Source organism: Mycteria americana, chromosome 1 (assembly GCF_035582795.1).
Source record: "Mycteria americana isolate JAX WOST 10 ecotype Jacksonville Zoo and Gardens chromosome 1, USCA_MyAme_1.0, whole genome shotgun sequence".
NCBI classification, from domain to species: domain Eukaryota; kingdom Metazoa; phylum Chordata; class Aves; order Ciconiiformes; family Ciconiidae; genus Mycteria; species Mycteria americana.
Window position 1 is genome coordinate 118,200,948 of NC_134365.1, and position 25,404 is coordinate 118,226,351.

Here is a 25,404-nt window from a genome sequence, read left to right on the forward strand (position 1 = left end):
TTGCTGTTACCTGGTACACTTACCCAAAGTCCTAATATCGGGAGAGGAGTATTCTCACATTAAACTAGCCACCTTTTGTTTTCACGTACTCTAAAAATCCAGAAACCGACTCCAATGCACGTGCATTCAGATCAGCATGAATCAAAAGGCAATATTTTGCCCTAGGATGTCCGCTTTCCAGTTGCTTTCAGGAAGAAGCTAACAAGTGTGTACCTGAGGACCAGATATGACGTGAATCTTGACTTCCCAACAGGACAATGACAAACTGAAAAAGATTAATTTGCTACCTGCTGAGTGAAGAGAGGAGCAGCCTATGAGCTGCTGTACAAGTCAGAGGCTTTCCACCTTAACCTCTGCTCATGTCCTGACAGGTTCTGAGGTCCTTTCTATTACCATCAGCCTGGCATTTTATAGCATTGGCCCACAAAGCAAATGAGATGACTGCAGTTTTTATCACCACTAAAATAAAATGCAAAAACCCACCATGGAGCCATTGAAGTACTTGTTGAGCTCTAGTACCTGCAGGAGTCATTGCAGGTAACCTCTTTGTCTGAAAGTTGTTTATTTAGACTGCAGTACAGAATATTTGTCTTCAGGCCAGTCTGTAAAATGCCTTCACAGACTGTCAGTACCAGATAACAAAATAGTAAAATTAAATTATATTTATGTGGGCCCAAACTATCATTCTGCCTGCTTGACTTTTTTTTCTCCATACCTATTAACTTGATTCTTAATTTATAAAGTTCATCTATCCTTGTTGAGCAAACCAGATCCTAACATGAACCAGGGACTTCCAAATGTATTTGCTACTTAGTTTCCAACACCTGTTACAGCCCTTATGCAAAATGTAATACTTCTTATTAAACCTTATTCTCTACTTTTAACAACCATCTTTTTTGGCTACAACAGAAACTGGAAGATAAGACTCTTGCAGTATTTAAATCATTGTTTTACTGACCATGAAAGACACTATCTGCAAAACGATCAGTAATTAGCTCACATATCTCACTCCATGCAAGAGAAGCTAGCTGTACATGATAAATGTGAACTGTATAACTGTTTAAGATGTGAATTGGATCTGCTGAGATATGCCTGGCACTCTTGGTCAAAGTATTTCTGGCTTAGGATTCAGGACCCTTATGCTATATACTTAGCATCACCCAAAATAAGTAGGTCACCACTGTAGAATTATGCAGGTGCATTCACTGATACAAAGTCTTCTGCTAACTTTCAATTTCGTTATAATTATTCTTCAAATGCACCAGCAATTGTATGAGTAGCAATGCTACCTCATTTGGTTTGAGGTTGAGATGTAGAAGAACGGAGGTTCCCATTTAGATCAAATCAGAAGGGAGGGGGGGAAAAGTTCATCTTTATTACCGACACTTCTGAGACATTTTTCTCCTGTCTTTTACTGTTCCTGCTACAGTCTTCTCACCTCCTCCCCAGTGGGGGAGCTGGTTGCAGCATGGCTGATGTCAAGTGTGAGAGAAATAATCTTTACCAGTGCTGCTTCCCTGAGTCCTCTGGGTGTTCCCATGATTGTGTTGCAGTGAGGAAAGTATCTCAAAGCTTCCTTAATTCTTAAGTCAGGTCCCTGAGTAGTGGGGTAACGCTTGTCTTTTCTTTATACTTTCAAAAAGAGAAGCTTACGAGGAAACCTTAAAATTCATAAAACACCCTGTGTGGGGAGTACTGTTTCAGTAACTTTCAATGCTTTCTGCGTAGGTGAATCACCATGTTGTATATTGCCTATGGCAGTTCTAAAAAATGTACTTGGAAATGTTTGGAGAAGGTGACAACAGCTCTTCTACATGTTCTGTAACCACCACATGTCTTGTCTTTCAGTTTGCTCCTACTATATTCCTGGATTCAGGTGTATGCCGTGATGTGCTGCCACCACTTACCTTGTACCTCAGCCTACAAGTCCTGTTCCACCTACACAAGTGCTAATGAATGTGGCTTTGATAGGAATCACACTGCCATGGACAAGAACGGGGGGAAAAGATTAAGTATATATAGGACACTCCATATAATTTCCAATTTTCATGTCCACACTCTTCCCTAGAGGAAAAGTTTCCATTTGAAATTCATAATAAAAACTGAATTTTTGGAAGAGTGAAGGCATTTCAGCTAAAATGTGTATTTTTTAGAACATCTGTGGATCGAGCTAGCTCAGTGATGGACTCTTATGAGATAGTGCATGACTTCATGAAGCAATTTACTTCTTTAGAAATACCAGCTGCAATATTTTCTGGATATTGATTACTGATCAAACAATCTGCAAAACAACTGCAATTAAGTGGTGAAAAAAACCCAGAGCTACAGACTCACTTTTCTTTCAATTTCTAGAATGGCTGTTGTTAGTTATCTCATAGCTTTAGAAATTATAAACATCCATAATAAACATTAACTGAGCACAAAAAACTGGGAAGACTTATAGTGTGTTGGTCTGAGACTTTATCATACCTAGGGTTTAGCAGTTTCTTTTTTTGAAAGACCAGATAAAGTCTCCACCAGAATGCAAGCCACAGCCTTGTATCTGTAAATCAACATTTCTCTGCTAGGAAGGTGAGGAAGAATTGGATATCCAAGTGCCAGAAACCAGAGCATAGCATATGACAAAGAGCAGGAAGCAACAACACAAGCCAGTGCAGTAAAGAAGAAAGGAAGGATTATGCTGACCATAAGCAGATGGTCTACACTTGCCTCTTTTATCAGATTCATAAATCTGGGTCCAAAACGCCACGGCTTGTGTCTGTGGCACTGCAGGGAGCTGACAGTCATTTGGGAGGCACGCTGGGACGCCACTGCTACCATGTAAACAGCATCGTACATCAGAGCTGCTTCAGTCTGCATGAAAAAACAGAAAGGCTTTCTTTAATGTACATCTTTATGCCCAGTCCCTGCTTTTCTCTACTGAGAACCGTTTCCCTGGGCTGCTGTTATGGAAAAGGCCACTACTGGCTCTCCATGGAAATCTGAGGTGTAACAAAATCCATTTTTTTGCAGCTTATATTAATTTCAGAGTATTTTCAGGTAAGCACTGGGAAGAAAACTACATTGGGTAGCTACAGGAAGAGCGGTCGGTGGGTTCAGCACAGGAAGGAGTGCATGGGTAGCTCTGTGGCAGAGCAGTCCAGGTCCCATCCTCCAGGCGTGTCTTAGGGCCAAGCACTTTGCAGTACTCAGTCTTCTATAGTTCCCTCATGGGAGTTGCCAAAGACTCTCAGCACCTCCAGGTGTGTAATTCAAAAGCACCATGCAGGTGCTCAAGCCAGTCTCTGCCCAGCCTGCTGGTTGGCATGTCACGGTGGCATGGCAAGGGGGCGTGTGGGAGGGCTGCTCACGTGCGGCTCGTACTAGCTGCCCATCACCACTCTTCTCACGGCACTTGTGGGATTGCTTTCTTCCCCACGGGGTAGGCAGGCCCTGCTTTCCAGGGAAATCAATCCCACCGAGCACCTGGTAGGTATCCCACTGGACAGACATCTACTGTCTCTAAGTGTCTACTGCCCTCAAGGACCTTGGCTTTTGGCACAGGTGTGTGAAATGGCCCCATCAAGATTTGGCTAGGGCTGTTCCCCTGCCATGCCTCCCATGCTGTCTCAGAGAGAGGCGAACTGTCCTTTTGAGGTGTCTTTTCTGGTGATTAAGGTGAACTTACACATCTAACTTTTACTTATCTAAGACAGGGCAGATGAATACAGTCCTTAGATACCTAAATACGACTAAAATTACTGGATGCTGTTTGTGCACCTGTGTTTCTTTTGAGAATGGGTTTATTGGTTTAAAAGCATGCCCAGTAAGCCTCAAACTGAGATTGCACACCCTGTCACCCTGCATCACTGGGAAGTTTTAGAAAAATCTGCATTGTGCTTCAGTACTCTCACGTGTGAGGTGGGAATGGCCCTGTTTCGCTTAATGCACAGGGATGCTGTAAAAATGAAGTGCTTACCTTTCTTGTAAAGCTGCTGAATAATTAAGCAGGAGCCTTAAAAAAAAAGTACTAACTCTGCAGATGAGAAACCAGACTCATTTATATGAACCGCAAAGCTAATCCATTTTTTATTCCTTGCCCATGCAATTCCTTTGGGAAATTAATAGATTTAATTCTTTGTCTATTTCATTTACCTAAGTAAATTACAACAGCATCAGTCTTATCAGCATTGGAGGCTTTTGCTGGCAATCAAATGTGATCTGAATTTATCAACCAATCTTAATATACTGCAGATGAGGAATCGCTCTTGACACGCTAGTCAGGATCTGCCCAAAACAATGCTCCCACAATCAGAGCAAATTGAAAACGTTATAAATGCTGAGGCAAGCAGGAGGAGACAATAACAGCTGTTCTCAGTGTCAAATGTCTTAAAACAGATAGTTCTTCCAAGCGGACCCTAAGATTAAAAGCCTGATCCAAAATCCCTCAAAATCAATGGAAAGATTCCCATCAACGTCAATGGACTTCAGATCAGGTTTTACATTGGACTGGGGACATGTCCATTCAGGATTGAATTTTACTTGGTCACTGGAGTCCCAGTCTGCCTGTGTCCCAGGCCTAGAGACTCTGGAGATACTTCGTGAAAATGCTTCAGTGCACCTCACTTTGCACTCCTATCTGGGACCACCGATGCTTTTACTTGATAACATGGTGCATCCCGCAGTGTTTGTACATTGGCAGCATTGCCAGACTTGGCTGTTTGAATCTCATGCTTGTGTAACTTGTTACTCATCCATCCTGCTGTGCAGCAACGGGGAGGTTGTATCACCTCCCTTAGCCTTTTATTTCTCTCCTTACTGTTGTTCTGTTTTAGGGCTTGGGGTTGCAACAAAAGGTCACCTCATTTTCTGAAGCAAACTGCCTTATACTAATGTCTGTACTTGTGCATAAGAAGAAAGGGACTAAGAATTAGTCCTGGAACTTGTTTTTCTGATTTTCATATTCTATTTAAACTATTGCAAAGAAACCCAAAGATCTCATTAGAACAACCAGGCATCTGTGCGCAGTTTGGGCATAAAGTGGGACATGAACTCAAAACTGCCTTGGTTGTGCTCTGCTGACTTCCCACAAGCTGACATCAGGGCAAACAATACAGCATGAACCAGAAGGGAGAAATCCTGAGTTAACAATAGGACATGTAATCTTGATCTTCCTATACTGTGCAGCTTGTCATAGCCTTATTGTCTAATGAAATATAGCAGTATTGCAGCTCTCCATCAAACTGAACAAGCAGAACTTGCTATGAATATTTAAATGATCACAGCCAACTAGGAAGATGCTTTCCTTGGTGCTCATGCTGTTTCAGAGCATCAAGGACACTAAGAGATTATAGAGATGCAAAGGAGATTATAAGAGTCACAGACACAAAGGAGAGCATAAGAGTCTCCTAAGAACTTTGTTTTTCCCAGTTTTACAGTTGAGTGAATGCAGGCGAATAGCTATGTGTGAAGAGCTACCCTTGCAGGTCTTGTTTATTCACATTAGAAGTTCCCAGGGACAGCTTTCTCCCCTGCTTTGTGTATAAATGAGCACAATGGCACTGCCCAAAAAAGCAACATTTTTTTTAAATGCTAGAGGTAGCACGCATAATGCATCTCTCCTCAGGATGTTAGGACTTTTCAAAATTTTCTCTGCAATCATCTGCAATAGTCTATTTCATATCACTTCCAACTCCACTCAGTACATAAGACACATTATCTTATATTGCAAAAAGATGGCAACCCTTCACCCCGCAAAGCTGAATGGAGTCACGCTGTCCATGTAATTGTTCCTATTCTTTCCTTTACTTCTTGGGGGAGTGATAGGGAGGAAATCCTAATTTCCTGGCTTGATGATACCTTTCATGTATCTTTAAATTATATCTTAAAAACCACAGTTGCTGTAGATGATGGAAAAAGGGCACTTTTCCAATTTAAAAATGCTATTACCTGTCCACATGTACAATATCTTTCCCTGCAGGTTATAAATCGTATACCTGCTCTGAAAGTTTTTATTTCCTGTTATGTTCTTCACTCCATCCAGAACATTATTAGAGAAATGAGGCAGCACTATATACATTTGACAACAATAAGATGAATGGTGTTAGCTGGACGGCACCACGATGGAGAATTGTCACTCATCTTTAGAGCTACCCGGCAGTGGTTTCTCACACAGATGAGTACAACATTGGTTTACGGGGCAAATGCACCTTTGGGTAGAAGCAGGTAGTCTGTTTGGGGGATGCTGCTTCAGCATTTGCATTGTGAAATAAAGCAGTAATGGGATCGGTTCACGTCCGCTAGAACAGCATTGCGAAGCACGCTGTGGACGCCCCTGCATCATTGCGGTTGTTCACTTACTGTCATCATGCCATCAAGGAGGCCAGTCTCTGGTTTTGGTGGCGCCTGTAGACGCTCCATTGACCATTTCTCAATGACCGACGAAACTTGTGGGTTCTCGACGTTGAGCAGGCGAAACCCTGTCATATTTACTCCGCTGTATCTGTAGGGTTCCAGGTCTAATGCAAATAGATCCTAAATCACCGTTAAGAAAACAAACAAAACCAGATGTAGTATTTTTAAAGCAAAATGTTCAGAAGACACAATTAGGCCAAAATTGTATTTGATTTTCAATGCAAAGCTCAAGTGCTGGGTTTTTTTCCCTGCGAATGCTCTGCTTGCCCTCAAAGCCTAGTCATGACCGCCTCAGTTATAAATCTGAAAAAACCAAAGCTGTGTGAAATTTATGACAAACCACATATCCGCTTTGTTGGAACGTAAAAATCAGTTCCCCACAACAACACTATTTTGCAACCAATCTGCACAGCAGTATCTAATTTTTATTTATAGCAGTCCTCTAACAGTGTTTCAGCTTTGACAAACCAACATGAGGAATTAACCGGCCAATGTCAAGCTTATTTCTCTACTTGGGGAAGGAAAATTCCAAGAGATGTCGAGAGTGATACACTTTTACTACTTATGAATCCCATTTTTCTCCTGCCTTGCCTCCTTCAGGTGACTTGCTGCCAGTATGTCTAATGGATGTGTCAGGCGAGTGCACAGTAAGTCCATGTGCTTCAGTGCTCCGCATTTACAGGGCCGGAAAATAATGGATATTCTAAGTGATATAATTGTGTGGCACACTCCACAGCTGTATTTATCCAGCAGTGGAAATATGATAACTGCTTTTCAAAGCCTGAAGGCTGTTTTTCAAAACAACTTTTTGCTGATCCCGGCAGGCCAGGAAAATGACAAATGCATTGGTCATGGTTTAATACCACACTAACCATCAAAATGTCAACATTTACAATACCACAATGTTGAGAGACCACCAGCACTGCTTACTGCTCTATACTATCTCATGCACATTGTTGATGGTGGTTACCATTTTGTGTTAGATTCACCGCTATTGTATAAAACTGCAAGTTCCACAGTAAATCCTAAATTTTCATATTTTCCTTCATGTTAAAATGGGCTCAAAAAGAGCTATTTCGAGCTACTACTTCAAGTTCCAAACAGCTAGAGAGCCTTTACTGACTAATGAATTGACTATTGGATTCAAAACCATTTTTCACTTCCACATAAAATTTTATATGGAAAGGAAATAAAGAATAAGCTGATGCACATGAACAGATACAATCCAGCCCTCTAGGATTGTTCTAGTAATATTGGTTCTTTGCTGTCTTTCTAGGCTACAATGCAAATGGACCTTAAGCATGGATTGAGTTATATTTATATATAGCATATAAGTTAGAATATAGGAAAAATGTGCTGAAATAATTATTCATAGATTTGTACCATAAAAGAAAATTTAAGGTTTTTCTTTTACTATAAAATTTGCCAAGTCATTTTATACATATGTGATTTTGTGGTTTTGTAAGTAAACTAAACATTTTAACAATGAACCACACCTCCCATGGTGCTTGCCCTTGGCTCCCCTGCAAAGCCATTCATTCATTATTTTGTTTCACTCTGATCCACCTGTACCCATGGCTCCCCCTTAAACGCAATACTGCAATTAATTTTCATTGTATTAAAGTGTTAGCCAGCCCCACCGATACTGCAATACAGCTTCCTTACAAAATTGTGACTCCTGATATTACTAAGGAGTGTTAGTACTCATTCTCCAGGGGTTTCCTTGAATAATAGCAACAAAGATCTCCCAGATTCACCCCCAAATCTTTAGTGTTCCTTACCAGTGTTGTAAAAAAGTAGTGGTAGTATTCGGTCATCATTCCCATGGAAAGAATCTGTTGAAAGAGGTTGAAAGGTGAATGTACCTTACACTGGACGCTTTCAGTGTAGTGCATTGTCTTTTGAAAAGCACGGGTTAATCTGGAACAATATGTTACAGGTTATGAAAACTTAATTACAATAAAACTTACATTTTTCTTCAGGAGCAAAAAATATCATATTGTATTTAAGTTATGTTTTTATCATCACCTCTGCTCATGAAACAGATTAAAGATTGCAAAACTTCTAGGACAAGAAAAATGACTAGCGATAACGAGGAGCTGATTTTTTAAAAGTGAAATTCTTTCGTCTGCAGTTTAGAAGTGTTACAAAGGAATTTACTGGCAGACAACGGAATTTGTAGGGAAAAGTGCTTACGTGCATTTTTTTTTAATTCTGGATCACCATGTGAGAACAAGACACTTGGTGAGTGCTCACTGAAGTAAACCAGAAAAACAAAGAGAAAAATCTTCTATAAATGCCTTTTGTTCCATCTGGGGAATGCAGGTCCGCAGGAGGTTGTCAAAACAATCGGTGTGAAAGGATTTCTGGTCTGGATTAATTTTCCAAAGTCAGACCTTTCCGAAGTCTGCAAGGTGAGGATGGCATTTAAAGGCATACTGACTGGCCACCTCGGGTGGAAAAGGAAGAAGTTCTTCTTCCCGGCCCTCGCGTTGCAGAAAACTTCGAGAGGGACATGTTTTTTTCCCTCAGCCCCTCTCCAAAAATCTTTGGGAATGCATACATAAACCAGCCCTGATTGATTGTGTATAGCGGGATGCTCTACGGGTTCAGCCCAGCATCACCTACCCGTGTTGCCACGTCCATGCACGCTATTACCATTTTGCCCTCTCTGGGATCTTGTGAAGAGGAGGAGGAATTATGAGCTAGGAAACTACTGAAGAATTAATTATCATGACAGTAACACAGACAAAGGTTAAATGTTATTCAGTCTCGATCATAGTAACGAGTATCTGCTATTAACAGTATTTTAGGACACTTTTAGCTGTTTGAAAGACAGGGGAAAATAGTGTGATTTGGCTTGCCAAAATTCTCTTTCATTGCAAAAGCCTCTGAAAAACAGTTGTGTGATTGTGTATGGCAATTCCTCACATAAAAAAAGGAAAGAACCTAAACTTTCTAAGCTGCAGTAGATAATGAAAACAGCTCAGTGTTAATCACAAACAACCAAACCATTTCCAGCCAGTAAAAATCAAGCCAGAAGGCAAGTATTTTATTGAAATGCTCCACTGAATTCACATGTCAAAACTGCCTTTTTTATTTCTTATTTTATTAATTTTCTTCTATTCCATTTCTTAGAGTTATTTTATTACCTGTAGAAATGAGCAATCTAGCAGTCCTGGAGACTGATGTTCCTTCCCTATTTACGCACAGAAAGTGATATATGGTAGCATCAATGGAAACTTTTGCACTCTGTGTTTCCCAGCTGACCTGGCTGGACTCAGTTCTGCTCCCTGGAGCCGTTGGATGTCTGCGTCTAAGGTCCCTGCTATGGGAAGGAGGGGCCAGGCAGGACTTTTATAATGCAGGTCTCTTTTGAGCTGAAACTGTATTGCAATAACCCAATTGCTTCATATGGGGGACAGACCAGCTGCTGGGTTATACAAATGTGGTTTGAGCCCAGGTAATCCTCTGTATGCCTGTGCTGGTTTTGGCTGGGGTAGAGTTAATTTTCTTCACAGCAGCTAGTATGGGGCTCTGTTTTGGATTTGTGCTGAAAACAGTGTTGATAACACAGGGATGTTTTTGTTACTGCTGAGCAGTGCTTACACAGAGTCAAGGCCTTTTCTGCTGCTCACCCCACCCCACCAGCGAGGAGGCTGGGGGTGCACAAGGAGTTGTGGGGGGACACAGCCGGGACAGCTGACCCCAACTGCCCAAAGGGCTATTCCATACCATATGGCGTCATGCGCAGCATATAAAGCTGGGGGAGAAGAAGGAACGGGGGGACATTCAGAGTGATGGCGTTTGTCTTCCCAAGTCACCGTTACGTGTGATGGAGCCCTGCTGTCCTGGAGATGGCTGAACACCTGCCTGCCCATGGGAAGGAGTGAATGAATTCCTTGTTTTGCTTTGCTTGCGTGCGCGGCTTTTGCTTTCCCTATTAAACTGTCATTATCTCAGCCCATGAGTTTTCTCACTTTTACTCTTCCGATTCTCTCCCCCATCCCACCGGGGGGGAGTGAGCGAGCGGCTGGGTGGGGCTCAGTTGCCGGTCAGGGTTAAACCACAACAATGCCTAAATTTATTTGGTCCCCTACAGGAAGTTTGCAGTTAGTCCATGGCGTTACATTAGTATGAAAGCAAGTTAATACAAATAAGTGTAAACAGGAGGATACAAATACCCAGATTTAAATTATTGATTCATTACAGTTTTAATTCTAGCTTGAGATAGAATAGCTGATATCAGGTCATTGCACTTTTGTTATCAGAAGATATAAACTGCAATCTGCATGTGTAGAAATAGTAAGACAATGGAGAACCAGGACAATGTTAAGCCATATAATGCCTTAAAATATAACTTTACATTAACTAGACAGATACATTAACTAGAATGATTATAAAGTGTGTAGCCTGGATGTTTGGGAACCATTACCTAGCTTGTGCTGCTGCAGCTAGACTGCTACTGGGTAACCAGCTAGTTAATCCAAGGTATCCCAGTTATTGCTTTCCTCACAAATCCAAGGGTAGGAGCCTGAGAGGAGTGTTTGCCTCCTGAACACATTTTTGATTAAAACTTTTTATGAGAATATTGATTCCCAAGTAATGCGCTATAAACAGAGCTGGCAGGACACACACATACCTGTGAATAATAATGATTTCAAAAGTCATGCTACAGGATTGTCTTTGAAAAAAAGACAGAACCAAAAGCCCTGAAAAACAAAGGCAATTGCATGTAAAAAGCGAGGTTCAGTCAGCAATGTTATCTGCCATAACCAAGGCACAAGTTCACAATGGCAATTGCTGGAAGGGTGCCATGGATTTGCCAGAGATCCTGCACCCAAGGGCTCCATGAGAGATGCTCGCTGAAATTCTTCCAAAGAAAGTATTGCAGCAGCCCAGGATAGCTTAATCAATATGTCACTTTTATATTTTCTATATTAACGGTGACTCAATTAAGATATGAAGATACAGACAGCTGGAAGGGAGCTCGTAAGTGGCACGCACACCTTAATAATGTCCTCGTCTGGTTAAGGAATAAGAATTGATGTTGGATCTGTCCCAGGCTGGGCCCTGATCTGCCACTGAGCTCTCCCCTCTCACTTAGCATTGGTCACAAGAACAGCCTTAACTGGTTGTCCTCCCCTCTAACGGTCATTAAGGATGATAATTAGTTAACAGTTATATAGCACTTAGACATCACTGTTACACGTGAGTTAGATCTGTAGATTGACCTAAATAGGGTGCTTCTTATTTATGGATCATAAAGACTTTGTAATAATAACTTATTTATGATTTAGGGTAACATGGCCACTAAGTAAAATTCCCAATGAATGACAATTTAATGACAGTACCAAATGCCCACTCTGATGGATGGTATTAGGAAAACAGGAGATGAAGGCAAGTTAAAGCAAAAGCAAGAGGAATGCCGAGTATCATGCTGGAGACCCCAGAGCATTAATGACTCCCAGGCCTTAATGGCTTGGATGCTCCTATTAGTGTAAATACAGGAGTTGCAAGGACTCGTCTTCTGCTGTGTGTTTGCAACACAGCAGATACAGGGAAAGCAGCTTCTAAGAGCTACCAGGAGCAAGACAACAATAAAAGCATATTAGGAGCAAAGACTCCTTGCAGGCTGGGACAAGTCTGAAGTACCTTGCAAAGCAGCGGCACAAGCTCTTGCCACAGAGCAAGTGTCCTCCCCACTAGAGAAAACGAGCACAACAGCCCAGAAAAGAGAAGGAAAGGCAACATGATTGGCTTATGTATATGAGAAACTAGAATGAGATTCCATTACACATTCCTATTTAAATAACTTTGCATGTAATTATTTAAATAATTATGCATCTGATATAAATGCCCTATTTAAATAATAACAGCTTTTACTTACTGTGGAACTTTAGATGAATGTAAACTAGTGAAACCAGGCTAAAATATTCTCCAGTCTTCTTGTAGACCTCCTACCCATCCTACCCTGTATAAAATCTGTTCTTCAGCCAAACTCAGATATGGTTGGATTATGGATTATTTTGACAAGTAAGATAAAGAGACTTCCATCTCTAATTATCCATTTCGGATCAGAAGTTTGGGCCTTGTCTTTCACAGACCTGTACTTTTAGTTGTGGGTCACGAACTGCAATGTGAATCTGAAAAAGTATCAGTGGCCAAATTATGTATGGCAAGCTGACGGAAACTGGATAAAAATATTCTCTCTTATGCCTGTAAATCTCTTGGGGTGCCCTGTTCCTGGCTTGCATCATATCCCAGCTCCAACATGCATTTGTTCATCTTGTAAAAAAAATCTCCGCCTCATTTAGACCTAGTGTCAGTCTTCCTTCAAGGCGGGCTGAAACCCGAACAATGGTGAAGCATATTAGCAGGAACTGCATCATATACTTTGCTTGCTTTCACTTTCCATTTTCCTCACTCATGCTATTATTTAATTTCATGACCATTAAATGAACGCATTTCATTATCCAATTAATTAGTACCACCACTGTTTTTGAAGATCAGCAAGATACACCATAATGAATAAAAGCCCCTCTGCCTCCTTGCCTCTCAAGTGTTCATTATAAAAGGTTTATATTGTACTTACAGTGCTCCCCTGGACTCTCTGTAGACAGTTTTACTTGGACATGACTTAACTCACTGGAAATCTGCATCCCACTCAGTCACAGCAGTGGTTCAGCTGGACTGCTATAGAGTTCCTCCAACATGGACATGAGCCATGTCAAGAAACAAGATACATCCTGAAAATACTTCGCTAGTATTGGAGCACAGCTGGAAGCAAGGGCCATAGCAATAGGGCAGGACAAATGTGTTGGCCCAGAGTCCCAGTCAGCTGTGGTTGGCTCCTTCTGCTTCCCGAAGAGATCCCAGGGAGCTAGGGCAGCAGCATTACCTTTCAAACTCCAGCATGGACATCATCTTACAGTACCAAGACTGAAAGCACTCTTTCAGTTTGGAAGTTTACTTGCATTTGCACCACCCAGTCAATCTTCCAAGGAAGCAAAGAACAACTGCCTGTGCAAGATGTAGCATGGGTGGCACTGCATGGAGTTTATGTAACTGGTTTAGCTTTCATCTAGACAGCACAGCTAACAAGAACAGAGCAGCAGAGGCTCAGCATACTGCAGCTGTGATGTTACACGGCAAGGATCCCAAAAGACAGTACTCTGATTTACAGCCCATGCTGGTGTATCAGAATAAAGCTTCCAAGGCAGTGGCCACATTTACTTCTATAGTGACCCACATTGACATTTGGGAACTGAAGCGCACTGCCAATTTCAAGATGAATTACCCCTGCCACACCATGGTCTTAACCTGCCAGACCATGGTCTGTGCCCATGGTCTTTACTGATGTCTTAACCCATGCATGCCCTAGGGACCAACGCTCTTGCCATCTGATGCCATTCAGCAGTAACCAGCTGGCCAGAAGAGGATGTCCCCCCATCAGCAACCTTTACAAAATCAATAAGAGAGAGGAGAACCAGTGAGGTGAGTATGTCTCTGTTTCTCACTCTGGGGCTCGGGGGCATCTGTGGAGATCTGCCACTGGTATTTCTCCAGTGGCAGTGAGAACAGAGCTAATCCTGCCTTTTCCTAGCAGAGAGTGGGCTTCAGCCTACCTGTCAAGTTACTAGAAGGAGCATACTCAGAAACTGAAGTTTTATATTCTCACATTTATTATTGTACCTGGAATGTATACTATGGTGACACTTCTTAGTTTTCATACTTCTGTAGGAACGGAATTAATTATTTTGCTCTTTGTCTGTCACATAGTGAAAGTGAACATAAACAAAGTGAAAGTCTTTTTAAAATGCTCTGTGAGTGTCCTAAACCTGATTAAATATACAGTACATTTCATAAAATTTATTTTAGAGGTGTGGAGGAAGGAGTAGATAATTTAAGGCTAGTAGCAACATAATTTATGAGAGGTGAGTGTGCCTAGCAGTAAAATCTATGTCAGCTATTGGTGTGTTAGAAGAATAAATTGAAGGTTAACCATAACAACTTAACCTCTTGAACTAAGTTCCTCATACAAAAAGGCAATATCAGACTAAATACAGTATATGCAGGATATACTGGAAGATTTGTGAATAAACCAGATTGCAATTTGCAACAGCTAGATTTAACTGATTTGTGGGATTGCTTACCTAGTCTATAGAGAGCACCAAATCTCTGTCCACAAAATATTTCAGGTAAATGTTGTAACCACCAGATTTTTCCTTAAGAATGTGTTTCCAACTTCCTTGTGTAAGGGACTCAGTCCTGCTGGTCTTTGGCAAGTTTGGAGGGTGCCTTATTATCTCCCACTCTTTCAGGGATATCTATTTTTAGGCTTGGAAAGGAGAGAGATGTTAGGCATCCTCGGAGCAGAGCAGGACAGGCAATGCTGAAGTCAAACAGGGAGGCTCCTACCGAGCTGAAGCAGATCCTGAGCAGGACTTTGGAGGTCACAATTTTACCTTAAGGACCCACAGCTGCACTTAGCTCCTGCTTTTGGCATCTAATTGTCTACTAGACCTCACTCCTTGTCAGATGAATTGTTCAGCCTTCATCAGCTTTAAAGCTCCAGCAGCCAAGATTTTCAAGTAGACTATGGGAATGACAGACCAGCTGCAACGTTTTCCATCATTGGTGTGGTGTGGTACGTCTGGTTTGAAAACCCTGCTGGCATAACCTCCTGGTCCAAGTAATTTCGGAATATCCTGATCCCTGTGGAGCAGGTCACTTTGGGCAGCGGAGCTGCTGGTTTGGGTGGTTACCTGGTACGGGCAACAGAGCTGGAAAACCCCCTTAGCTGCTGTGCATCGGCCGCATGAGGTTACCAACCCTCCTGAGGGAATATGGGGGGAAAATTCAAAGTGACTATTGGGAAAGGCAGCAATTAATAATCACAATTTCCTCTTGCTCCTTCCAGATCCGAGTGAGGAGAGGGCCAGGCCTCATTAAGCTGGTCTGGGACTGTGAAAGCCTGGGCTCTCTGCAGCATGTCAGAGAGAAGGGGAAATGTGTGAGTTTAGGGAATAGGTTATTTAGCTGTGTGCAGGCTTTGTATTTTGTTTAAATTAGGTTATTGATTCTCCTGTTCTTGTTGTGCACAAGGCAGAAGCGTGGCTCAATGGTATTTTAGTTGAAGCTATAAATAAGCAAAAGATAGTCTCGTTTAAGAGAAGAAATCTGTCTTTTGTGCTGTTTTGTAAACAAAAGGTTGAAGGGGGGAAGTGAAGAGGTCACCTCCCCTGGTCTCACAGCCCGGTAATGCGGCTGGGTCAGGTAGCTCCACACTCCCAAACACAGCTCCATATGCCGACTCTTTCAGGACGTAATTCTGGATGTGCTAATCCTTTCACTCCCAGAAAGACCTTTTGGGCATCCCTTGCCATCCCTTCCCGGGAAACAAGCCGTGCCACAGCCAGTGCCCCCCGAGCGCTGGCGCAAGCGGCCCCTGCTTGCAGAGCCATTGCTGCGGCTGCCAGCCCTGGTGGCACAGGCACTGCTGGAAGAAGGGCAGCAGCTTTTCTGCCCTGCCTTGCCTTCAGCTCGGAGGCAGGCTGGCAGCAGAAGTGCTGCTGGCGGTATGCCTCGCTGCCCCCCAGCAGGGAAATGCGGCCGGAGCAGGTGAGAGGTGGCTTTTTGCCTCTTTCCCGGCATAGGCAAGGCTTGAGGGAGGTGAGGGATGCTGCCCACCTGTGCTGGGGCATTGCCAAAGGAGATGGAGCAGATCCTGGTGCAGAGGGGTCACCCTTGGGCTTGGGGCGGGGGGGGGGAATGCAGGCCCTTGTGCAAAACTTTGAGGGGGAAACCTGTGCAGGCTGGGAGGGAGAACAAGGGCACAAAAACCGAGCGTAAGCGATGGTGGGTATGTCCCTGTGTGACCCTGCTGCATTTTTAATCTGTAAAATACCCTCCGCAACCCAACCCACTACAAATCTCCACTTCCTTTATCTTCTCCTGCATGGGCTACTTAACATCTACTACATTATTGTAAATACAGTAGGCAGACAAGAAATTGTTGCTTTGGGGACAGGTTTAGGTGACTGTTGGCTCTGATTCCTACTCCTATTAGAAATCTTATCTAATTTAACAATGTTATGTATTTTTCCCGTAATATCTATTGGATCATTTACAAAGTCAAAAATACTCTCTACTAGTATTGCAGAGTTTTCGTAAAATAATTTCTGTAGTATTCTCTTTAATATCTTGTTTTCATTCAGTGTAAAATTATATAGGGGGTGTGTGTGCAGTGATGAGAATGTGAACCATGGTACTTCATGTAGCTAACCTACAATCAGATGAGTCCCACATGAATTCAGAGCCCTCCACAACTTCACATTTCACAGCTGCCTTTGACAGTGAGGAACTTCAACACCTCAGCTGCTGCTGCCAGCGTCTAGATTCAGCCACAGAACTATCTCATATAAAAGCCATTTTCCTTTTCTTTCTAGCCTATATTTATGTTGCTTCCTTCCCTGCAGCTCTGACCCACAGGTGTACCTCTCTTAATTTTCCTGTTTTCTCCCACACTGCCATTCACCATCCTTCTCTGAGTTCTTAAGGCATTGGAGAGCATCATCTGTATCTGCAGCCTGCCAGTTGTCTCCCTGATCCATTTCCCACACAAACTGTTCTTCCACTTTGCCCTGTCTTAGTGCATCTTTTAGCACTTCCTCTTCTTCTTTTGACACTAAGGTTATTTTTTTTTTCATACTCAGCCTGGTATATTTGAAGCTTTATGCCTCCTGCAGTGTGCCAGACATCTGTACTTTCTTCTCACAGATCCTTGAAAATTTGTGCTGTCAGTTTAACTCTTCCCCCACAAATCTCATTTTGGAGCAGCTTGTTCCTGCTGTCATGTTTTAATGTTTTTGGACAGCCCTACAGGGGACAGCAGCTCTCCTGCCCACCCCCCTTCCCAATTAATGCCGCTTGCTACGGTGCGCTCCCCATCACGTGGGAGAGCGGCTGTGTGATTGCGCACTCTCCCCTTGCTCTTCCCTCACGTTCCCAACATCATGCCTGCATCTGGCCCTGCTGTAGCTTAAATGTACAACTTGCACTGAGAAAATCCTAAAATTTAGTACAGGCCAACTTTCCTGACAGCAGCAACTCTAACCCTACTAGCTCATGGGAACTTGTGTGCTGCTCTCAGCTGTAGTGCATCTGATTTAGGACACCATACTGCAAGTCTGTATTCCCAGGACCAAGATTCTCCAGTGCGGAGAGGATGGTTTCAGGCTCCGCAGACTAATGCAACCAGTAAGTTGTCTGTCTTACCTGGATACAGAACGCTACTCTGCATAACTTAAGTATTTCAGCAAAACATTCTGGGATGGAAGCATAGGTTTTAACCTTTAAGGGACAGCCTGTATCTGTGCATTTAGATCAGTGGAACCTCTCTGGTGGTCTTCTGGGATCAGTGTTTCCCATCAGACCGACTGACAGTAAAAACAACAACCCCTCATACCTACAATTGCAGCAAAAAGGGAAATGACATTCACAATGTATTACTTGTTTGGAATTATTGTCTATAGTTCAATGAATTGCAGGAGCCAGCGTTTTAGACTTTGATTGTCTAGAAATATACAGCAAGTGGCAACAGTAAATTCTAATTTACACCACTCTTTGTGTGCCCCTGCTAACGTCCCAGTCCATTAACATCAGGCTTTGTGGTGTTTGTCCTTGCCTTGTGTGGCTGTCCAGCTCTCGTGCTTAGGTCAGGCCTATGTCAATCCTTGCACAATAGCCTCTCTTCCTGTTTTAAAGTATACGTTTTTCTTCTGACACTGTCTCCGTTCCATCTTCTTGCTGTACCAGAGTTTAAAATGTAATGAGGTAGTGCCAGCAGACCAAATCTTGCTTTGTTACAGGGATATGAATGCAGAGTTACGCTCTTGTCTGCAGTGGATTAATGCCCTGTTGTTACTGTAGTCAGCACTGAGCCCGATGTGCAGCCTCTGTGGAGGCAGCAGCTCAACACGAGCCGCTCCCTAAGCACTCCAAAATGGGCTCTTTTGGTTTTTGTGGGGAAGACATAAAAACTCTATTGATTAAACCAGGACAAGCTAAAAGAAATGCAACAATCTTCCTAGTCAAGCAGAACCTGAAGTATTAAAAAGAAATGCGTATTTCCTTCTGCGGGATATCTATGGGCTTCTCTTCAGACATCAGTACTGCTGCTGGTCCTTATGGCTCTGTGAAGCCCTGAAGTCTTGTGGAGTGCTCAGATGCTGCTGCACGTTCTGTAACTTCTGTCCCTGGTATTAACAAGGCTATGGCCTAACTGGTAAATGCATTCAGTTTTAGTGTTTCCCAGAAAATGAAAACCAGAGAGGCTGACAACTTTCAAGATACAAAATGAATGTCACGCTTTTTCACCCCTTTCCCCTTACCTGCTTAAGGATTTCTGCTGCTGTTTCATGTGAGCAATCAAATATCACGTAGAACTCCTTGCCCTTCTTCATCTCCTTGAGTAAAGGCCTGGCGTCTTTATTCCCAGAGGGCAGTTGGCGGATTTTGATTTTAATGTTGTATCTAGAAGGGGCTTTGATGAGCTCTTGCAGGCGAATTAGACCTGAAAAATGATATGCAATTATACAACTAACCATTCTGTGCAATGAGTATTTATTGTCAGTTAAACAGGGTCTCTTATCAGTCCCAACATATTCCACATACCCAAAGGGTAGTTGTTAGCTTCATATTTGCCAGCCTCCTAACTAATATTGTTATAGCTTTTCCTTTTCATGGTTGTACTTGGCTTCAACACCTAAATATTCTGAAAAGTATTTTTAATTCGTTGACTATGGGATATGTTTGTATTGATGCTATATTGATACAGTTTATTGCAAAAAGGACATAATGCTTATTCCTTGGCAGCAAATTATTATTTCAATATTACACAACAAGAACAGAGAATTGAAGAAACCTCCTTACTAACTTTCCTGCCTAATGTCAAGCATGAGCAGATGAGGGGAGATAGAGGGAGAAAAATGTTCGATGGCCGGCACCTCCATTGTGGCTCTCTTAGAAGCCAGTGGTTAGCCTGAGTGGCACTTACCAATAATTATTCTTAATAGCCATCCATATGGCTCTCATGGTCCTCATTTCAGCATACATTGCAATACCCCAGAGGAGGAGCCTTAAACTTTTCTTATCAACAGTTGAGAGACAAAAAGCCTGAAGGCATAGTGACTTGCGTAAGGTCACTCAGCAAGTCTGAGATCTTATAAAGAACCGAAATATTTTGAGATCCAGCTCTACATTTGTAAACACAAGAACATGACTTTTAAGACTATGTCTTTGGCTGGTACAGATTTACGCAGCTTATTTGAAGTCAGTGGAGCTCAACCAGTTGAAGATTTGCCCAAGTATTTAAACACAGTGCAATTCTACTAGGTAATTCAGCACTCCTATGTAATTTGTACTGCCTCCAAAACTAAAGTAAGATAGTTAAGAGCTCTTTGAGGTGTGTGATTACAGTCTCTTTCTCATTATCCATGAATGTAGTTTACCCACAAAAAACTCGTGATCTCCTGCTGAGTGAAAGTAAAAGGCTGTCTTTAAAATATGCGTAAAGAGAGAGAGAATACAGGCAAGAAGCACTTCTTGAACAAAAATCAAACAAATGATTAATATGAAAAAACTCATCACTCTCCTGCTGGGAGTGGGTATATATTTGTCTTGTGCGTGAATGTCCTTGGTTGAATGGTCCAATGGTACATATTAGGCAAGACGAAGCATTCCTATTTCTCCTGAGGTTAGTGAGTGATTGCTATGTTGAGGACTGTTGGCTTTCACTCAAGTACTGGCAATGTGTTTTGAAAAAACTAATCTTGCCCTCCGCCTGCAATGCTGGGTCTGTTCTTTGCAGGTTTTCAAGTATCAACAATCAATACAGAATATTAAGCATTATGAGTATTCAAATGTAAATTACTGCACGCGCTGTGAGATCGGAGCCTGGCTGGAAGCCAGCCTGTGTAAATATGAAAAAAATTGAGCTCATTATTATGAGAACGGGGCACATGCTTCCAACACTGACTAACAAGTAGGGGAGTTTATGTAATCTGGCTGTAAAGCTGTAGCTTGGTTGTACCATGCACTCAAGTGTTCAGCCCTTGACTGCAGTGTCATGGCCACTGTAACGAATGGCGACTCTAAGAGGTAAATCTGAGATTTGGGAGGAAGAGTCCAGCATGCAGGGAATCTTGCGTCTTATCCACAGCCTCAGACTGTGTACTGTTGCTCCTCTTTCCAGCAACAAAAAGTACTTAAGTGCAAGTGTGGCGAAGAGCAGAAGAAAAGGATTTGCCCACTCACTTCCATCTCCTTTTTGGGGGAAGAAAAATGCTGTGTGCCTTAAAATATCTACTTCAGTCACATGAGACTTGGACCTCGCACTTCCCATCACTTCCTACTGCCACATGAAGTGAAGGTAAAGCCTAGCTACGGTGTACTGAAGAAATCAAAGAAGCAGTGAAAAGAACTGCAGTTATTTTTCTGGAGGACCAGGCAAAAGCCTGAATCAACTGACTGCCAGCATAATTAATAGTACAGGGGAATAATCATCAGTGCTCTCCTTCTTCTTCCTCCTCCTCAACAAATCCAAACCCTTGGACATGATACCACTAAGTCTTGATTTGGGACAAATCTTAAATGTGAAGTGCTTAGTCTGACTCCAAGGGGGGAATGGGGAAGACCTGGGCAAGTGCAGTGCTCAGGGCAGTCACTTTTCTCTCCTTTGGTGAGACCATCAGGAGCTCAGCCTGCAACAGGCAGGAGGCATCACGGACTGCCCATGAGGTTGGGAAGGAAGCAGCAGCCAAACTGGGAAGGGCTCAGAAGTGACATATCCTGGGCATCGGCCCCGTCTCTGCAAAGTGGGTGATGTGACCCGAACAGTGACGCAGGTCTGTGCTGGAGCAGGACCTTGGGTAGAAAAGATGTTGTAGAGTCCAGCCAGGTGGAAGCTGTGGTGGCTGAGCGTGAAGGGCCTGGAGGCAGTGTTAGCCAGTACTATTGAGAGGAATGGTTCAATTTAGGGCTTCGAAACAAAATCTATCAGGATGGAAACCAGACTTGTTTCACTAAGTTTCTTGGCCTACTGTCTGCTGCCTTTTATCTAGACATCTAAACACTTTCCCCTTTTCCTTTGGAAACAGGGTCGGGATTTTTCTGTATTGTCGAGGAATTACCTTGTGGGCTCTAACCTTGATGGATGCAGTAAGCTTTGAGGTTGGATTTCCAACTTCAACTAGTGGTTTGATCAAGAGAAATGGTTTACTCTGACACTTGAGTAAAATGTTAAAATATGCGAAAGTCTGAATATTTCATATCATTTCATGATGTCTAGAACTACTGCAAGTTCTATGTGATGTATTTAGGAGTTCAAACATGCCTAACGTAAACACAATGTTCCAACAGGCAAATGATCATACACAATGGCAGTAAGCGTGGTAGTGTGTGTCGGTAGAAAGTTTTCACCTCCCCATTTCCCTTCTTTTTTTTTTTAAATTAAAAAAATGCATATGTAATTCAGCCAGACTTAAAATTGAATAAATGCTTTTACTGCTTTGGGAGAAAGTACTCCTTTTTATTAGAAAACTATGTTAAGGTTAGCAAAGTTAGATGTCTCTTGTAACCGCAAGTTCAAAGAAAGCAAATTCATTAAGAACTCAAATTCTGCCCTGTGCAAGCTAATTGAATTGATATGACGAAAAGATTTGTTTCCCCTGAGCCTTAAACAAATGGTGGGAGAGCAGGCTAACAAGTGGGGAAAGTCAGGAATTCTTACAGAAGATGAGGAATTTGATGTAGTTGCCCTTCTCAGCACCTGGTAGGTTAAAATTACTGAATTCAGGGAAGACAGATCAAAAGCAGAGTCAGACCCGCACTGAAGGCAGTATTATTCCTTTTGTTTGAGCTGTTGATAACTGAGACAAAGTCATGCGTCTGATCAATGTGCCAAATAACAAAGTGCAAAAGTCTGATATTGGAAGGGATCTATTACAAACCACTGGATTAAACCACAGAACAGTACGTCTACCCAGTTCTAGCATGTGGAAAGACAAACCATAATTTATGGTACCTAAGTTTAGGAAATGCATGCTCGATGTATCATGCAGACTATTGCAAGGCTTCATTAGATCGTCTTTAAACTCCAGGAGACAACTTTTTGCCTTACACCAAAGGCATTGCACTGGATATAAACTAACTCTTTTTGAACACCTTGATGAAAAATAAAGAGGAATTAATAATTAGAATGAAGGCTGATTGTGGCCTGGGGACTCTGAACATAACATGGATTATGCTTAATATGGAAGCAAGGAGCACAGTCTCAACCTGAAAAATAAATATATTTGCTTAGCAGTCTTATTTTTCCCTAGCATTGGAAAGCTATAAGCATTAATGAGCGGGATGAGAATTTCAGAGAGAGAAAGCTAAGAGGTGTTTAAATAAATATTTACTCTATAGTCAGAAGCCATTAATTTACTATCAAGAAAGATGACTTTGGCTGAAAGTCCATCTTTCAATGGCACAGTAAGGACAGCAATTAGAAATAAAAATCAGCTGTAGTATGCTTTATTATTCTTATTTATATTGAAGTCTAAGAGACTTCAGGAGGGTAAAAATCTGATCAGCTCAACTCAGGAAACATGAAGAAATGTTGCAAATGTATTTTAGGAACAAAATACAAGCTTTATAACTGCTGTAGGTCTCTTCGGAGGAGACAGTAAAGTTGTTTAACGTTTGGTACCATTTAACATGATATTTCATAAGAAGGATGAGTAAGTACTTCCTATTCCAATTGTAATTTTTAGCGCTATTGGTTGCAGGTTTTCTAGAGCTGCTTATATAAAATTTGCTTATAATTGACAGTCCTATAGAGTCCATTCAGTAGATTACTAACACTCAACAACTAATGTGATAACTATTGGAACCTTGAATGAATTCTAGAATGTTGGAAAAAAGTGCTAGTGTTTCATCAATATCAGAAAGGGCATGTGAGATAACATAGAACAGCTTACCCCAGTGTACGCACTGGACGAGCTAAGAGTAAAGCTGATGTGGTGGTAAAATGCTGAAGAATGAAAACTTGGGACTATAATTAAGAGAGATGTTAAGCTGTCAAGGGAAGATAGCTCTGTATCAAACCAAGTGCCTTTGTTTGGTGTTACAAGTTCTGTTGACACAGGTAGCTTCCCAGATGTAAAGCACTTGCCCCCGGGAGGTGTCCATCTTCATATATCATGCAACCTGTTCATGAAAAATGTGGGACTCTAAATAATCATTTGCCAGATCTCAAAAAGCAGATGTCAATGAGAAAGCCTGATTAAACAGCGGAGGTCTGTGAAGGTTGGTGCTAAGCCGTTCAGACATTTGTAGTGCTCTTGTCTCTGTATGCACTCCAAAATCATCGACTGGAAAAAAGTTATGGCTGAAAAACATTTGGATGACAAAAACTGGCAGCATAGTAAATAGTGTTTGAGATAAGGAGGGTAGGCACAAGTGATCCGGATCATTTGGAAACATGAGCTCACTCAGATGAACTGGTTTTTTTAACATTGCTCCGTCCAGACTAGTAACTGCATTTCTGTTGATGGATGTGTCCATGCAGCAGTGGAAACCATAACTACAGGAGGTGGGCAACTACAGCTTGGCAAACTGGCACAATATGTGGCCTCTATGCTGGAGCTGGCCGTGATGGTACGTGGGCTTGGAGCAGCGCTGTAGTATGAAGGATGAAAGCAGGATTTTCCACACTTAAACTTCAAAATAGACTCTTAACCTGGAGCAGGGCTGATCTCAACCTGAATAATCTGGGTATGGATCACCGGAAGTTCCCTATTACAGCTATGAGTTCATTGTTTAGGAATGAAGCTGCTCTTCACATACAATTAGTCTCTAAGAAAAAAATAGGTTAATATGTTTTTTCTTCTTGTGGTGTAACAATGTCAAACATGAGAGAGGAGAAATAATAAGAGCTTGAGCTAAATGGCGTCACTCTAGCCCAAAATCCAAAGACTATTTATATTGATCAAAGTTGACCTGTTTACTTTCCTGACTCCAAGTTAATAAGATGATTGATGATTAATTTATTTTGTAAATATCTCTGCAAATGAAGTCTTTTTAATATCAGTCATTTTTGTAATTGAACACGTACACAGCACTTACTGTTTTGGAATGCTAATCTGATAATAGGGTAGGCTGAAAAAGACCTCTACTTGTTTATCCATGAGTATATTTTGGCATACAGTGCTAGGAGTCCAGCAGAAATCCTGCTGAGCTAGACCATTGTAATGGAAATGCAAGCAGACCGCTGCAGTAAGCGCAGCCTGATGTTCTTTCTCTTCTACCTCCAGCCCTCTGGTGTACTCTCTGAGTCCAAGGTGAGCAGAACATTGGCACTGAGACCTGCCTCTTGGATCCAGGAGGAAACATGCTTCTTTTGTGCTGTCAACAGTGCAGAAATAAATACATTTTTAGCCTTAAATTGAGTTTTGGGTTTTTTTTAGCAGAATTCTGTCTTTCAGACATGTTTTTACAATGTGATTTTAAAAGGCATGATTTTTTTTTTGCATACTCCCCTTAAAGGCTTAGGCAGATACCTGAGCTCATGGCTCATCCAGGTTTGTTTTATGCCGTTATCAAAGAATCAGTTTAAATGTTACCTGCACATCTGTAGAGCTCTAGAAGGTGCTGTATTTCTGTGAGCAATGGGAAGAGAAAGGGGAATGCAAGTCTCAGAGTGGGGTTGACAGTGAAGTGCTTAATTTGCACCAATGACCACTAATGCACAACAGGATTTTTCAGAAATGCGTATGGTTCAGCTACACCTTCACCATAAAAAGACAGCGTTGAAGGATGATGGTGAGAGTTTACAGTGGAATAACTGTCAGTGTAAGTCTTATTTGTTGGCTTTATTTTCTTCATCTCTACAGATATGAAAGAAAATCTTTTGAAAATCTTATGAAAGAAAATCCAAGAAAATCTTTTCTGCTGCTTAGAATG

General features: G+C 42.0%; 1 protein-coding gene across 2 annotated transcripts in view; it reads right to left on the reverse strand.

Moving 5' to 3' along the window:
- The window catches only part of GRIK1 (glutamate ionotropic receptor kainate type subunit 1), a 178,370-nt gene that overhangs the window by 51,161 nt on the left and 101,805 nt on the right, over nt 1–25,404 (reverse strand). For both annotated transcript variants that reach the window (XM_075491848.1, XM_075491849.1), the window contains 4 exons: nt 18,789–18,970; nt 8,175–8,228; nt 6,340–6,513; nt 2,710–2,853 (listed from right to left, as the gene is read on the reverse strand). In XM_075491848.1, coding sequence (XP_075347963.1) covers nt 2,710–2,853; nt 6,340–6,513; nt 8,175–8,228; nt 18,789–18,970 — 554 coding nt within the window. The remainder of the gene's footprint in view (nt 1–2,709; nt 2,854–6,339; nt 6,514–8,174; nt 8,229–18,788; nt 18,971–25,404) is intronic.